The sequence below is a fragment of the Calonectris borealis genome, chromosome 14 (assembly GCF_964195595.1).
Source record: "Calonectris borealis chromosome 14, bCalBor7.hap1.2, whole genome shotgun sequence".
NCBI classification, from domain to species: Eukaryota; Metazoa; Chordata; class Aves; order Procellariiformes; family Procellariidae; genus Calonectris; species Calonectris borealis.
The window spans coordinates 3,057,978-3,075,928 of NC_134325.1; the positions used below are offsets into that span (position 1 = coordinate 3,057,978).

At 42.2% G+C, this 17,951-nt stretch overlaps 1 protein-coding gene across 11 annotated transcripts in view; it reads left to right on the forward strand.

Moving 5' to 3' along the window:
- The window catches only part of BRSK2 (BR serine/threonine kinase 2), a 322,400-nt gene that overhangs the window by 157,732 nt on the left and 146,717 nt on the right, over positions 1–17,951 (forward strand). For all 11 annotated transcript variants that reach the window (XM_075163003.1, XM_075162999.1, XM_075162997.1 and 8 more), the window contains exon 2: positions 2,047–2,141. In XM_075163003.1, the coding sequence (XP_075019104.1) occupies positions 2,047–2,141 (95 nt within the window). The remainder of the gene's footprint in view (positions 1–2,046; positions 2,142–17,951) is intronic.

Genomic DNA, 17,951 nt, shown 5'->3' on the forward strand with positions numbered 1-17,951 from the left:
GCAGTTGTTTGTCACTTTTATTGACCTCTTAAAATAATTGGTCTGCAGCACGTCACAGTACAGCATTGTGCCACAGATCCTGGGAGTCTAGATACAAAGGACTGAGCTAGAAGTTCTGCTGAGATTTGAAAGTGTAACTAAGACCGATGTAAAGAGTGACGTGGTCGTGCTGTCAGAGTGATGTAGAGCTGTGATTTGTGCTGGAAGCAGGAAGGAGGCAATTGGCACAGGTTGAAACTGTGCACACCTTCTACAAAGTGGTGCCAAGTAGCCACTATCCAACAGAGAACAAAGCCGAAGAGAAGAAGCGTAAGTAAGGCTGCAGCTGCTATGAACGGTGAACACAGAGCCAGTAGCGCTATGGGTAATATTATAAATTTATTGAATAGACCAAATACAGACATAAGAGTCCATGAGGACTGGCCGGACATCACAGCATCTTCCCTCAGCTGTGCTTTTTGGCCACTTCAGGCAGAGGACAGGCTATTGCTATACACAGTTTCAAATGGGTTTGTCAGTGCACAGTGTTCTTAATTTTTGTGACTTGTTTATTTATGGCTGAAAGTAAGGATGTCAGCATTTAACCAGATGAGATTGAGAAATTGTGTGACTAGAAATATCCAGAACACTTGAGCACGCCATAAAAGAGATGGGAGTGGAAGTGAGTTGGGAGTTTATTTCTCAGCATAATAACCAGTGATTAATGGTTCCAACTTTATGATTAACTGTGTAGCAAAAAGATGGACAAGTATCTGCAGGAGATTGTTGGAGTCCCTGATGGAACTCCAGTCTGCTTCACTGAGGACAGTTTGTAGTAAGGCAATAATCTATATATTCATCCCTCGATAAGAAGTGTGAAGTCCCATGTTCATTGTTTCGCTGGACTGCAGATCTGTTGTGTTCAATTTGCAGATAAAGCAACGTGTTTGCCTTTGTGGTTTGCATCAGGGGATGGGGTCGGGATCTTAACTGCAACCCAACCTAGGAGCTGCGAGCTGGGCTAGACTTTTTCTTACTGTGCGATGTCATTGCTCATAAATGCTCTACGAAGCCCAGCAGGTCTCAGTGACACCGGGAAGGTGCCATTTCTTCTTCCTTCAGTTATAAGTGAATTAAACTAAATGGCAATTTGGCATATTGTGTGTGGAGTGGGATGGGATCCAGCCTATCAGGTGTTGTGCTGCATGTGCTCGTTTGACAAGAGTAAAAGCTGAAGCAAACAAGATCTGACTTGAGTAGACCTACAAAGTACAATTTTTCCGGGTACAAATTTTCTTAATGGGGATAGAGAGCTCAAGGGACCATCTTAAACTCACTTGTAGGAGATATCTCAATGTACTTTCATGCAAGTCAGCAGATTTAGGTCAAAATTTTGCAGAAGATAATGCTTCATGTATTACTTACCTCTTTCTTTTAATTCTTGGAGTTTTGTTCCATATTTTGGTGATAGCTGAGACGTCCTGATCCTGTCAGTGACATCCATATCCTTTTGCCAATACAATCATTTAATAACGCTTTAAGTTATTTGAGGACAAGGATGTAGTAAATAGCAAATAAGAACAACTTAGAATTGTATCAGCATATGTTGATGTTCCTCCATGCCACAATGGCATTCATCACAGTGTTAACTTTATACAGCAGGGTAAATTAAAACAGTAAGGGAAAGCATAATTAAATACCTTTTTATTGTGATCATGAAAGCTTTGGAAGGAGCTGGAAAAACATAGAGGCCACGTCTACACTGCAGACATTTGACCATCTAGTTTTGTTCATTTCTGAGCTTTCGTTGATGGCAGGTGTTGGTAAAAGCCCTTAGCCTAGCGCGGTTAAATTGGCAGAAGTTTACTTCTTACTGGTAGAACACACTTTGAGTGGTGAGAGCTGGAATACAGTGCTTCAACAAAAATACAGCTTTAATGGCAGAAACTGCAGCAGCATTAAGGATGTTGGCAGCTTCATTGCCAAAATGGCATACTAATAGCAAAAATCTCGATGGCAACTATCTAACCAATTCTTCCTTTCTATTTTGCTCTGTTTCTCCTGCAGGGCTTGTGAAATTGGGGGTTCACTGTGTCACGTGTCAGAAGGTCGCGATAAAAATTGTCAACAGAGAGAAGCTCAGCGAGTCGGTGCTAATGAAGGTAATTTTCTAATGGGAGATTTTAAAAAAAATTAAGTTCTTGGCTCTGTGTCTTCTGTTCCATGCAAAATTAATATCTTTAATTACGTATAACAAACATTCCTGTCAGTACTAGGATTATGTGGAGCATAATAACAATAATTTAGTTATGGGGGAGGCTAGGGCAGCTGAAATTAAATGGGAGTATGCCTGTGCTTTGTGAACAAAATAAACGGTCAGCTGCAGAGTTGTTGCTTCTCTGCTGGGCAGATGTGTGTTGGGCATCTGAATTCCACCACTGCAGCAGTGCGTAATAGTTGTGGTACATTGCAAACTGAGGTGTACAAATGTCAATAGGAAGAGATTTAAGAGAGGCTAGCAAATCTGTTGTTTGAATACTCTTACTGCTTGGGTTCTTTATGATCTGATGCGCCAAGGTCCGTGACTGTTTAAAGCTGTTGTAATTCTGTTAACAATCCACAGAGCTGTGCCATGGAAACCGTCAAATTGTCTGTCTCGATGGTCCCAATGACTGTAGTGTTCAGAAGAGCTTAATTCGTTTTTTATCTAGCCTTGTGATATCCTTCTCCTTACATGAGTGTCATTGATTGATCTTGGAAACCTAAAAATAAAATAAATATATGCATAAAAGTTTATTCAGTGATTTGGTGACTAGAAAGGCTAAATTCAGCTTGATGGGAGGGAACACAACTGCACTACAATCAACAGAATTCCATCAAGCTGTCACCTTCAAATGACGCTAACAGGTCTGCATGCAGCGTAGAGCATTTTAGTGAGGCAACTTCCATATAAGCACATGGAGCATATATCTTTACACTGCTGTTTCTTATATGTACTTCTGTGTCAGCTGTTTTCCAGCACAAGTAAGTATAGCAACCTTACTAGGAGCAGAAAGAAAATGGAGATTAAAGGAATATGCAGTCAGTGAATGTTACGCATACAATGTAAGTCTATTTTTTTCAGAGGATTCTTAAAGTTTATATTTAATTGTAATGTGTTCAGACTTACCTTTCTGGAATTTCATTAAAGTATTTCCTCTCCCGCAGTACTGTGCATTCAAACAGTCTTCTAATATAAACCAAAAAGTTAGAAAGTGAAATAGGTAAAAGAACTTCGATTTTAAAGGGAGATTCAGCTGATGAATGGAACACAACGAAAGCAAACAAAGGGTGTAAATGTAAAATCTGAATGGGACTCTAAACACTTTGAATATTTTCCAGAATAACATAGTAGGAATATTTTTAAAAAACATGAGCATTTTGTTTGCCGAGAGACACTCTCTGGTATCTGTATAAAACATTTTATTTACCTCATTGATTTTCAGAGTAGGAGGCAAATCACTTAGCATAGCAAAGTGATCTCTCTGCTTTAGTTGTGTTGCATTACCTCGGTTGTAGTATGAAATCTGAGTAATGTAACGGTGTGTTAGGCCCTTGTTTACACAGCCGCATGCTGAAGCGTACCATGTTTTCTGTAAGACTGTACAGCATCCTTCTCAGGAGGAAACCACGCATTGTATTGTGATTCTCATTTTCAGACCATTCTTGGTGAGATTTTCTCTTTCAAGGATTCTGTTCTCTGTGCTCAGGAGGTTGGAACAACAGATGGAATTGAAGTGGTTTGCCCAGTTCCTGCATAAACTCAGTAACCAGATGTCTTTTCAGGAATGCCCTGTGTCTGATGGTCACCGACAGGGCCTGAGACTTCTAAGTGAATGTGGAATTGACTGTGTTGTTAGCCGGCTTAATCCAGCCTGGCCGAAGGGGATAAATGCTTGCAGCTTTCGGCAATCCCAGTGTGACCGTTGCCAAGCATCCAGCTGACAGCTTGCTGCATGGAGCCAGCAGCCACAGGGAAATAGCCAACAGTGAAGCCAAGTCATGGTGGTGTGGTGGCATTCCTACTTTGCAAATCTTCCCACTAGCTTATCAGTTTCAGTGACTCTCTTTGCCAGTGGGCTGTGCAGAACAGTCCCTGGAGCCAAATGATTCAAGACCAAAAGTACTCTCCCAAGCCAGGCCCAGACTGATGGATTTTGCTTTAATCCATCCTTGGACAGAATAACTGGATCTGACAAATACGCACACCTGCCACATGAAGCTGTAACACTGCAGTGCTGTGGCCATTTGTCCTAGAGCATAAGGGAGAAGTCTGCTCGCGGTCCTTTCAACATCTAAAATGACAGGCACAAGCATATACAGCAGGCTGCTTTCTCTGCCATCGTTATTTTGTTTTGAATTGCTTCTTATAGCCTTCATTTCTCCAGTGTTTTTTGCAGTGTTTTATTCTGTATGTTCAGGGAACTGTCCCTTCTTTCTGCAGCTGCTCTTCATCTGAGCTGTGCAGAATTGAGAGGCATTTGGTAAAGTGCTTTCTAATCATAACGTCGTAGTATCGATATTTCTGGAGAGAAGAATTTGGAATTGAAGCAGCTGGTCTCAATTAGCAGAACTGCTGCTATGGAGATGATACACGGGCAGGCACGATGCAGTGCAAGCTGCAGTAAATGTATCATCCAAGCGCTTAATGCCCTGTCGGAGGACAGGGCTGCTCAATCCACGTGCGAGCTTTTTGCTTTGTCATGCCCTCACTTGCTAAACACAGGAGCAGCGTTCCTTTCCCAGCTCCAGCCTGGGCCTGTTTGGGAGCCTGGTTTTGGGGCAAAGCTACAAATAGAGTTTCACAGATGAGAACAGAAGGGCTGGTCCTGTTCTCGCTCCTGCTTTCACACAACTGGTAAAAGCTTCAGCTGGTTTTCTTCAGCTGCACTGTGGTAACCCCCACTGATGCGGAGACCTGCCTCCCATGGTACCTCTAGCTTGCTCTAGCACAAATTGGCAGAAAGATTTCAGAAAGGAATGTGTTACAGGGAACGTCTTCAGATTGAAATAGGGTTCATGAATTTCCCTGAATTGTTGAGAGGGAAATTAGGCCCCGAATACCAGAGCTGAATGTGTCCGTAAAGCAGTAAGCTTTCCTGAACAGGCAGGTTCACTATTGATGTTGCATTTTCAGTACCAGCACAAGCGTTTGGAGTTTATAACTTCAGAATATAAAGGTTAAAGTAAATCTTTCCTCTGATGTGGCAAAAGCTTGTTCGGAAACATTGAGGTATCTCATGAGTGATCCATCAGACGAAATACTCTTTGGACAGACAGTGGTAGTAGAAGCAATGGGAGCATCAAGGGTGAAGAGCGAGCAGGGGACAGCTGGCCTTGGACTAATTACTTGAACACGCAGGCACCCTGAGAAAGTCACAGATGTCCCAGGCTTGACGACTGGAGCCCAGAGCTCCATATGTGTGCTTTGTGTGTATGTGCCTTTTGTTTCTTCTGACCAAGTGCTGGCCTTGAAGCGAGGCAGGTATTTCCAGGGTGGGGGATGGGAAGAGACAGAGTCCCTTCCACGTTTCTCGTGGGGAGCTCAATTGAAACATGGGTGGTGGGTTTCGGGGAGGTTGGTTGGTTGATTTACTGTCTTGTGGTGCTAATGAGCTCTGCTTCTGAAAAATGCTACAAAGGTGTAGTGTGTGTTCTTAAGCAGGGAGGATCATGCAGCGATCACTATCGGAGATCACTGATTGCCTGAAATAATTGAGTGGAGGGATAGGTAGTAGGATCGAGCATCAGCCTCTTGGAACTGCCAAGGTAACTTATGAAAGCATACTTGTAAATAGGCACTGCTTTGCATGCTCTTTTCGTCATCTCTTGCTTATGCCTGAGCTTCTATTTCAGTAGCTACTTATTTCTTTACTACCTTGTCCTACTTTGAGTTTTTCCTTCTTTCTCCATTTTATTTCAGTTGTTATTTTGCCTCTTTTTAACCCCTTTCATTCTTCTTTTCTCCCCCATTCTGTGATTTCTTCCTTTTTTCTCTGTCTTTTCCCCTTTTGCTACAAAATGTCATGTAATAACTGTCATTGTTTTGTTGCAAAACCTGCTGAAATGCAGCATGTCTAGTTGAGGTGCCCATTCTTCAAGGAGAAAGTTTAGAAATTGGGCAGAATTCAGAAAGTATCTGAGAGAGTTAAGTGAACAGTCAGAGCTCATGTTTTATGAGAGACTCAAGGGACTCAATCTACCTGGTTTATTAAAGAGAAGGTTAAGACATAACTTAATTATGGTCTGTAAATACTGATAAGGAGAATAGGCATTTGATAATAGAGAATATTACAGTCTTGGAGGCAAAAAGCTTATTGGAAACTAATAGTTGTAAGTTGTAGGTAGGCAGCTTAAATACTAGGCCTATTTGACCACTGGATGAAGTTAGTAATTGGAACAAGGCACCTGAAGCTCTGGTGAGTTTTTCCCCTGAAAGACTATTAAACTTCATCTTAAACTGCTGTGTGTTTTTTCTAAAACCTAGATCCTAGTTCAGCTTCAGCTGCTGGACTTGCAGCAGGAAGTAGTTGAAGATGGTTTCTAATTCTATGCATTAGCTCTAACTAGAGTAACGCGACAGCCTCTCTGGCCTTAAAATCCATGGACCTGTGAATTTCTAATCACACACTTGAAATCTGTATAAAGTCACTTATCTCTGTCTGGAGCATAAAGAGAGGCGCTTGTGCAAGGTATCTGCAGAAGCAGAAATTTAGGCTCCCCCAAGCGAAGTTAAAGAAGGGAATACTTGAGAGTAGCATCTTCGCTTTGAAATACCTCATTTTCAGACTTTTCAAACAAAAGACTGATACTGGCTGACCTAGCTGTCCTCAGCTGCTGACTGGAGGCCTGGTCTACAGAAATCATTACCAGAATATCAGAACGGTGTCAGGGAGAAGCTAAATCTGAGACAGAGACAGAAATGGACTGAATAGTGTAACTTGGTTCAAATTCAGCTTTGATCATAACGAGGGCAGTTTCGCTGACATTAGTGAAGCCAAACTCACCAATGCCAAACCTTAATTTCACCAAATCAGAATTTTTTCTTAATGTATTCAGTAGTAGCCTAATTGTTTTCCAGCTGCAGTATTTAGGAGTTTTACTATTGAGCGCAGTGGAAATGGTGTTAAGCTGCTGCTGAATCCCGCTGAATACCCATACCACTGGGTACAAATGAACAAAGAAATGAGACCGTATGATTTCACCAGTGAAGTGTGTTTAGATTAATCTAGAATACTGGCACACAAGATTTTGGAGATGGTCGTATTAAAAATAGCAAATAGGAGGGAAAGTATTTCCATTTATTAAACAGAAGTCCCAAAGAAAAGGTTTTAAAGCATTCATCAAACTTTCCAGGACACTCTGATTAAGAAACACTGTGCTAACTTGCTGGTACTCATCTGTTATTCTTCTGATTGATTGGCATATTGCTGCGAGAGGAGAATAACCCAGAGGACCTTGTATTCCTGGCAAAAAAAGATGAAAGGATAAAGGAAATTAAATCTCCCCAAAACATGTAGGTACTCTCCGATACTCGTATTTTTACTTGCTGTTGAACATGCAGGTTGCAATGTACAAATGAGTATGTTCACACTTACATGCATTGTCCCTTGCACATTCGCTGCATGTGCTTGTTAAAAACACACGCTCTCACCCTCATTGTGGTTTTTCGTTAACCTGGAGAATTACCACATGCTTGTCTGCTTTTAGCACTGGAAGAGAGCAGATTAGAAGTGCGTGCGTGTCTGTGTGTATGTTTGACAGTGCGTAGGTGGTGAACAAACTGCGGGAATGATTGGCACTCATCAAAGAACATGAGTGCACAAACACACACTCACCCCCTGCCTCTGTGACCCTAGTTTGTATTCCAGTAGCAACCCAGTTAGCACAGCTTCATGTGTGCGAGTCTCTCTTCTGAGTTCAAAGAGATAAATAAGCACCTTGCAATATGAAAAACACGGAGAAAATAAAAGGGGCTTTTTTTTTCCCTGGCTCCCTTCTGCTGTAGGGAGTTTGGGAGTAGGGATCTGTTACTGAATGTGTAATGCAGAGTGTTTTGTTTTAAACTGGAGCTGGTGGGGAGCACTGAAAGCCTGTTCACTTGTCATCTGTTTGAGCAGTTAAAGAAGGTGGGTAATTGTATTTTCCTTCAGAGAAGAATCACTCTCCGCCTCCACTTTCCACCACACCCACAAGGAACACAGTTTGAGGTATTCTTAAAGAAGGAAGTTAAACAGGAATCACGAGCACATGATGTACCTGTTAGAGGAACAAACCTGTCAAGCGTGCTCAGTGCCTTTTGCTTTCTAAAGTTAGTATGATCAATTGAGGCATTTGCGCAAACTATAAAAATAATTGGCCCTATTTTTTCCATGCTACTTTTAATTCCGCAGACTTGTATTATAGCAGTCTGGCTCAAACCTCTATTGTACCAAACACGTTCTACCCACAGCCCTGTGTGTGCAAACACACAGACACAGACAGTCTACCATCCTCATGTGCTGCCTTGGTCATACAGCAATAAATGTCCCTCATGAGCCCCCGCTAGAGCTAGCTGAAGTCAAGGAATGCTTTTTCCATTCATTTCATTTGATCATAACCATAATGCCTGGATAGGGAAATAACTGCTCCCAGAGATGAGATGTCTAAATTAGCTCTGCCATCCAGTCCTCATCCACCTGTGAAGCTGCTGTCAATAATTAGCCTGTAAAAACCCTTTCTGTTCAGCTTTCTCTTTAACTGTTTCCACTGTAATTGCACCATGCTTGCATTTGCGGTGAGACAGACCTTAGTTTGACTTCTCGTTGCTTTCTCTACCGAAGCTTCTGGGAATTCTCCTCTTCCTTTGCCAAAGCTTAGTTTTATCAAAAGATGCTGATTCACTAAAATGTTTTCTCTGAAATAACTTTGGCTCAGTGAACTCCCAGTATATCAAAGACTAGGTTTCTTTTGAACTCTCTCTGGATTCGTAGCAGGCTGTTAGGGAGTCCTGCTTGCCATCTCCGAAGCAGAGACCCTGAAAGCCCTGCCTCTGCAGGGACCCCAACCACCCCTGAGCCCTAGGTTATCGAGCCAAGATGCGGGAAGTCTTGAGACAGGCTCCAGGAGTCCACAGCTGTGGGGCAGACCCAGCATCCCCAGCTAGAGAGATGTGACCCTATAAAGCGTTGCTGCGTGGAGGAGTGGCAGAAAGCACCGGGATCCTCAGCTGTTGTCGGGCTTGATGCTCAGTTTCCTGGGAAGGAGGACCCGCAGGAGTTACCCTGAAAGGCAAGGGAAACCCCGGGTGAAGGTTAGCTTCCAGGCTCAGTCTTGTAGAGTTGGGGTGTGGAGTGTGAAAACCTTGAGACTGGCATCCAGAGCTTGTAAGCCCTGGTCAGATCCCATAGTATTTCCACAATTTCTGGCTGGCTGGACACCCAGTTGGTCTGGGAACCTGAAGCTTCGGACTCCCCCAGCCTGGGTGGTCTCTGTAGCAGAGCCACCTGGAGCTGTAGTCTCTGTTAACTCCAGATGTGAACCATGGGTCTGGCGAGATCGGTTCTTTCAATCTGGAGCTGCAGGAGCTTTGGTGCATTCAAAACTTTTTTTCTCCTGACTCACTGAAGGTTGATGAAAAATGCTAAAAAGATTGGATTTTGATCTGACTTAAGCTAAAACCTCTTTTAATTGACTTATTCTACCAGCACTTCAACCAGCTCTGTTCTGTGGTTAATTAATCAGTCTAAAGAGGTGGAGGATGAAACCTGTCCTAGTCTGCAGAGAGTAGCGAATGCCACAGGAGGGTGGGTTCTGGTTGAGCCATAGGTAGAATTGGCTGCATTTACAGATAGGAAATGCATTTTAGATTATGGATAAAATCACTTCCCAAATCTTTTAAGCAAAAAAGGAGTTAGGGGGACATGTTTTCTGACCTGAATACAGAGCTCCTTATAAAAAATAATTTTCTTTCCTCACACAATTCCGTCCTGGACTGAGAGCAAAACTCAGAGTGAAACGCAGATGCAGTCAGCAGTGTGAATGCAGTATTGACCGAACCGTTTGAAACCCATATCTATATGCACCAGAGCAACAGAATAGGATTTTGTAAATCGTTCCTCACCCACCACCCATGCTGGAATTGAGTGAGTGTGTGTTGTGCCAGGATGTATTCTGGTTTTCTTAGAGACTATTATATCCTGTTTTCATGATTCTGCCATGCCAGTGTTTGCTCAGTGTCATTGCAAAAGCTTGTAAACAGCTTAGGAGAAGGAAGATGCTGGGATCTCAACGCTGCAACACAGCATGTGCTTTGCGAGGGTGGATTTCATTAAGGACCAAGGGTAACTTGGCAAGTGTGGTCTAGGTTGTTGTATATTTTCCTTTTTATCTTAAGCTCTCTTTTTTCTGGGTTGCAGATGAAAAGACTTCTGACTCCATTTTACATTGGTTTGTATTTCACATTCCAGAACCTTGTCTGGAAACCTTTTAATTCTTTTTTCGTTGCTCCTGGAAAGAGAACCAGCATTACATCAGAAGAGCTTTAGCAGTAATAGGACATCAATCATTAAGTAGATTGACTGAGACCAGAATTGGCTCAGATATTTGACCCTGCATCTATCATGTAGAATAAGCACCATAAACATCAATATACTGATCCATCCCAATTAAGGGATGTAGTCCATCCCTGTGTATAGCAGGCAAGCCATTTGAGCAAAGACTTTGTTCAAAGATTATCCTAAATTTTTGCTGAAACAATTTTTGCCTTGTACACCAGCACTTGTACACTCTCTGTTAAGAAGCATTTCTTAGCCCCGTACAGCTTATGAATTTCCCAACTCAGACAAAATGTGTCACCTAATGGATATTTAGCTAGTACAACTGAGAGCCAACGGCTGGCATTGCACTGTCAGTTAGGGGATGCAGGCTCTTTTTGTTTGTTTTGCATTCTTCTATCCAACATGAACATTTTGCTGATCATTTGTTAAGTGTAAACCAGGCCTCACTTAGTCTATCCCTGCAGTTCGTGCTATTAAGTAGTTGGCACAGATTTAGGAAAAATCTGGGAAGGCTCAATCCCACTGCAATTAACTGTTAGTTCCAGAGCTGTCGGATGGAGCTGGATACAATATGCCGTGGGTTTGCTTTGCTGCTGTTAGAGCATGTTGATTTCTCTAGTGGTAAGTTTTTAAGTATTTGGGCATTTCCTCTTTTACCAGGTGCTGTCTTTGAACTCGCTGCCTTGCCGAATCCATGGTTAGCATGTATTTAATATGCTGGTCTGTTCATGAAGAGCACTCCCATAGCAATAAACCATTGTTCGCATTCCCCTGCTGTCCTCCTGTGGATGCACACACCACACATAGAGGAGACTCCAGAGTTTTAGTTCAAAATGGTGTTTCTTGTCCAACTCCAAGAAAATCTTCCAGGTGCGCTAATACTAAGAGAGCTCAAGCCCATGCTGTAGTGGTCCAGCTACCACGCAGTGACAAAATTGCACTCATGGTATGGTTGATTTTGCTCCAATGTGGGAGAAGCAATCACTGCTTTGTCAGAACACCTGGTATTCTTGAACCTTGTGGTGTAATATAATATGGTATGCTCTGCAGCTGCATGGGAGGCAGCAGCAATGGCTTTGTGCTGTGAGGGATAATGGAGATGTTACCTTAATTCTCTACAAACCATAGGGAAGGAGAGATTGAGTTTAATCTGGAACTTCTGCATCTGTTGCAGTCTCTCAGCATGTAACGATTGCTCAGTAACATCTCTGTTATGCTATCACGCATTGCTTCTGGTGGAAGTAGGGACTTTTGAAAGTGGCAAGAAATTCTGGGGTGCAGGCTGGCTTTTTCAAAAGAATGCTCAGTGAAAACTCAGTCAGGCAACCAAAATCATTGTCCTTTCTGGAAATTTGGGACTGATGCTCCAGATTATGCTAAAATTAATACATTCAAAGTCTCGTTTTAGAACATTTTGGTAAGGCAGAGACGAACGCTCAGGAAGAAGGATTTGGCCTAAGAAACACGATCATGTGTTCCTGTTCCTGGCATATACCACAGGCAGAAACATTCTTACATTGCTTGCAGCTCTCACAAGTTACCTCTTCTTCTCTACGTCCAGTAGGAAAGTGGTGAGGAAATGTCACTGGTGCAAGGTGTAACACAACGGAGTGCAGCTCCGTAGTTTTTTCTACTTCTAGGTTTCCTGTTGCTCCAGGAGACAAACATTCTTTATCACCTGTATCTCTCAGATGCAGGCCTAACTACAGGAAATACATACTAGCAACATGTATAAACAAGACAGCAACACCTACTTTCATCTCAAGTCTGTTCATAAGGAGCGCTCCTGTCTTTTAATGTGGTATGTATTTTAGCTTATTCCTCCAGTTCCTAATAGCTTGTTATACCCTTCTGTACATCTTTATATAACTAAGTAACCAAGGCTAGAAGATCTAAAATGAAGAAGAGTCACCAGAATATGCAAAAACTGTCATAACAAACGTACCAGGAGATGGGGATTATGTTACTAGTTTTCTCCATTGTACCTGAAGCAGGTTTTCAACAGTCGTGATACACACATATAGTTGTCCTATAAGAATTGCTAATAGATTACATTTTATGGTGTTCTGGAAGTCCGGTCACACTGTCTGTCAGAAACCTGTCACCATGGATCCTTGTATAGACTGGAATTTACTATTGCTTCATGGGCAAAAATCTGGTGTGTGTATCAGGTTCATGTGTGTGGAGAAGGTCCAGCAGAAAGAACTTGCTGTCAATAGAGGCAGAGTAATTTCCCCCAGCTGTGAAATACTTTAGCATAAAGTTATTTTTTAGAGATTTTTCTTCTTATATTTCCTTCCTAATACCGTGAAATAAATCTCCTCAGTCTAATGTTCTTATCGCTTTTCTTTGATGAATTTCCTCTCTTCACTTGTGCTCCCTCAGCTGTCCCTGAATTTCCTTCCTAAATCCCTTCTGTCCTTTGCTAACCTCCTGTTGTCCCTCACCGTCCACTGCAGCACTTTCAAAGCAGAAAGGAAGGACGCACGCAGTAAGAGAATGCATATTATCCTCTAGGTATTACGGATTCATTTTATCCTCATTTCCACCTCTTAAATCAATCCCTGATTTATCAAATCCAGAAAATAATAACATTTACTTAAGAACAAATGGTAAGATCATTGGACACAGGACAGAGTGGCAGACAGCTGTTCTCACGGTCATCTGGGGTCATATTTTCACTTCTTTTTCATATAGGGGTGTAAGTTGTGAGTTTAGCAGGCACAGAAGAAATTGGATTAGGGAGTAGTCTTGTGGGGATACCTAAGAGTATCAAACCCCTTCTGGGCAGCAGTGCAGTGCAAATTGTGGATTTGATTACTCTATAGTATCAGAATATCCCCAATATAAGAGACAAGGCATCTGGGCCCTGCCCAGTAGCTTAACGGAATAAAAAGGTGTATTTCGCAGGGACTGACATGGAAGTCCAGCAACAGGTAGAAACATATCTAAATATTGCCTATAACAGTAAAAAAACCCCAGAGTTCTGTTAACCTTAAAGCCTTCATTTTTGAAAGAAAAGGTGCCCTTGTCCTCCTGCATAGCTGAGCAAGGCCGATAGTGGTGAGAACACTTTTAGGTAAAAGCACTGCTGGAAACTGCTTTACTTAGTATTGGGGAGAGAGCAGTACCAGCTACCAGCAACTGAGGACATAGTATCTGCTCCGTGCTGGGTAACAGCCGCTTGCTGCTTGTGTACCAAGAGGGCATATAGTTTATTGAGCTGTCCTGCCACCTGGCAACCTGACACCCATTTTTTGGCAGATACCAATGATTCAATGTCTCTCTGCATCCGTTTGGCTGCAGATGCATCACAATACAAATTGAACCAGCGTTCAGACTCTCAAATGTCAAGACTGGAGCTGATGACATACTGCTCGAGGGAGAAAGGAGATATCAAGGACGAAGAAATCTAAGACAGCCAGATTGTTACAGGGTACAGGAGTGAAATATTGGACAAATGTGTAGAATCATAGAAATAAGGTTTGGAAGGGACCTCTGAGGATTTACGAAGTCCATCCTCCCACTCAAACAAGGACTGCTGTTGACATGGGTCAGCCATGGCTTTGTCTAGCTTGGTTTTGAAAACCTTAAGGGATTGAGATTCATCAGCCTCTGGGCAGCCTGTTCCAGTGCTACATTACACTCCTAGTGATTTAATTTATCCCTAATGTCTAACCTGTACCCCAGCACAGATATGAGGAGCGAGATTGGCCAGCTATCACGGCTATTGCATTCAGTAACGAATAAACTTGTGGCAGTATCAAATAGAGACTTATAACAATTAATAGGAGTTGGAAGAAAGACTTAATGCCTCGGAGAACTGTGGAGACAGTACTGAATGCTGCAGCCTCATGGTAGGAACAACTACTCAGTGAAATTAAGAGCCATGTCAGGAAAATTTAGTATGAAAAGGGGCAGCAGATACGAAATCGATGAGTAAAACTGAGAATCAACAGACTAGCATACAAAGAACGGGGGTCTCAGCAGGTGAGAATAAACATTACAGCAGTAGCATGAAGAGGGTTTAGGACTCTGGTTCAAAGGCTGCTTTACTGAGGGGACTCTGAGGCTTAAGCAGCCTAAAGGAGCTCATCGTAATGATTGCATCTCGTTTGTGGTTTGAATACCAACAACAGAGCAACCACATTAGCAGGCAAAGGAGGAATGCTTTCTTAGAGCCTGCCTGGAGTCTTGAGATCTCAGTGATCTGTAGGAGGGAACACTGGAAGTGGGATCATAAATGAACTGGGCTGGAATAAAGGACATGATTACTGAATTTCTGTGTTTTAAGTGTTAGATGTAAATCCAGTTTTAAATATAGATAAAGTTCTGTAACTATAGTTTGAGGAACAACTAGCAGACGATAGATGAAATGATGAACATATTGACATACCTTCACTGCGCTTCTAAAGAGATCTTAGCTATTTCTGACTCTTTCATTTCTCACTCTCTCAAATTGCTGGTTCTCACAGAGGCTTGACCTCCATCCTCTGATATCATCTCTCCAGCTGTCCCTTTCATTACAGTTTCTATTTCTCTTCCACTTGTTTTCCAGGTGCAGATCCAGTTAGAGATGCTTGGTTTCTCTCCCCTTATTTTTACACATCTTTTTAACAGCAGTGCCATTCGTATCATTCTTTATTTCTTCCTCCGCATTGCTATAACTGTCTGCTACTACTGCAGATATATGTTTCTTCTCCTGTTTTGATTCTGGGTCCTCTATGTACTTTCTTCAGACTACCCCACAGCCGTCCTTCTTTACAGCTACTGTAGTTATAACCCCGCTGGCAGTTCTGTATCCTCAGACCTTTAGCTGTGGTATACTGATACCCATATGCCTTAAGAGCTGTTCCTTTACCTTTTTTTCAAAAGTTGATGGAACTTAAACAAAACTAGGGTCTGTTTTGTGTGCATTCTTCACCTGAAATGAGATGCCACAAATCCTGCCGTCATGTCTAATGGTCTGATACCAGCTCTGCGACCTTCAGTGTGACTGAATACAGAATTTAACACAGCCTTATTTAAAGAAAATGCTGTTAATAGCCAGTCAGGATGATCAGCTCCTTTATTTGCATATGCAGATAGGAATTTTTAAATTTACAGTGTTTCAACCAGTGTATATCAACAATTTAAGCATTATTCTTATGATCAGGACTACGAGTACCTAGACCTGCAGCAGACAATGTAACAGGAGAAGTGAGAAATCTGAGCAGAATTGAAGAATTCAGGGCCTAGCAAAAAGGTTACATCTTGATACACTTAGTGCCTATAGAGATGTTTAGATATCATACGCTTAAAGCCTATACTTAAACCCTGTATAAATTAAGATGTGTTTCAGGGTTTTATGGGCCAGGCATATTCCTGAGAATGAATTCGTTTTGGTTATGAGATTCAGGAAGCTAATGATGTAGTAGTTGAAAGATCAAGGTTGCCCCTATGTACATCAGAATGTATTGATGCTGGATGGGAATTTTTTAATTGGTTTAGTAGACAATATAGGAGAGGTATTTGTTGCCCAGTGATTAAGTGGCATGTGACGTAATTCTGCTAACCATCGTGGAAGTAACTTTCATTCATTTTCAAGGAAGACTTCTGTGGCTCCAAATGTGTATAAAGCATACTGGCCTAAGCTCAGAGTTATTGTAAGAGGATTGTACTCCTGTCGGATTCAGCAGAACTGCAGCTATTTTCTACAGGTCTGAATTTGGCCCTGGAGTTTTATTTATACTGTGTCATCCCTGAGATAAAGCTCAGAGGCTCCCTGATCCTCTTGCTACGAGAAATAATTTTTACTCATCCGTGGGCATTTTTGCTCCACCCATTACGTGCATTTTCCAAGCCATAACCTCCTTCTGCTCAAACAGATGATTTGATTTTTGGTCGTTTTATTTTTAAGTGATTTCCTGGGGTTGGGGAGGATTTCTGTGCATGCAGAACAACTGTTAAAGTGAATCCTCATTATAGTGACATCAAGTGGCTGGTTTAAACTGCTGGCCACCCATCTGAGTCATGATGTTAAATGTTCTTTGCTTCTGGGCACCTCCCTCTCTGTGCGCGCCACAGTGATGTGAGAAAAAACACAGATCTTGTGGGATCTTAATGGCTCACCCAAAGCACCAAAGGGCATGGACTGCATGGGTTTGTAAGTTAGACTCTTCCCATGGACTTTAATTCCCAATGGGTCTGCTGGTACAGTGGAGTCACAAAAATATATAGATCAGAAAACCAGAGTAGAACTGGAATAAGTTTTAATCAGTTGTTTGTAAATGTGTACGTATACTTTGAAAAAGCAGTATGCAGGTAACGTGGACAGTACGTTGACTCCCAAAATACACGGCAGTATAAAACATACCCAGCGTATTATACCTGATGCTGCCTGTACAGCTTCAGTTCCTAGGGAGAACGTGTGGCTGCCTCGTGAAAAGCAAACTTTGGAGGCTGTTGTCCTTCAGCCGTCCACAGCTGCAAAACCTAAGGTGGCACGTTTTTCCCCTCTTTGTATAGGAAGCTGCCTTTAATTCCTCTTCACTGTTACACACATCCCGGTAAGTCTAGCACTTGCTTCAGGATGTCTACTGGCCGTCTGCTATGAGGGATGAGTAAATAGATGATACAGTGCTTTTGTCACTGCTGTGTTATTTCGTTTTTTATTAGGTACAAAATCTGAAAGGCTACTACACAGGTACGGACCCATCAACTCCTGAACATATTAGGCAACAGTATTAGTGGGTTCCCAGCACTTCCAGGGAATTAGCTCCACAGAATAGGTTAGTTGAAAAGTATATTTATCTTCAAATGATAACTAGAAACCCTAAGGGAAAACAGACTTTGTGGCAGCTGTTTTTCTCCCCTTGACTGCTCTGTTCTCACTTTGTACTCTAACTCTCTCTTGCCCTCAATTAACCAGTTCTTGATACCTGCCCAGCTTTGCAGAATCAACCACTTAATCATAGACAAAGGCTAAACTTTCTTCTTCCCGGAACAGTTTAGCCTCTGAACCTTATGCTCTGTGTGTCTTTCTCTTCCCATGCTTTTTGCATTTCCGCAGTCCTGCAATCAAACTTGTCTTAAGTATCTGCAAGTGGACTGCATTTCTTTTCTTTATTATTCCCTATGATGATGAATTAGCATGAGTGGAAAATGGGGCCAGTTTTCTGTTTGCATGTTAGGACTCCTAGGCTGCAGCATTATAAACTATTTGTTACTTCAGAAAACTTGGAGCTGCTGGTGGGAAGACCATACATGTTTCAAGTTTGAAGCAGGATGAGACTGCTTTTTGCCTTGATTTTGGAGAGCAAGATGCCAGGCAAGTTGAAATGGCTTTGTGACAGTATTCATATCTCCATGAGAAACAGGAAAAATCTGCTCCCTGTCTCACCCTGGGCTCTGGTT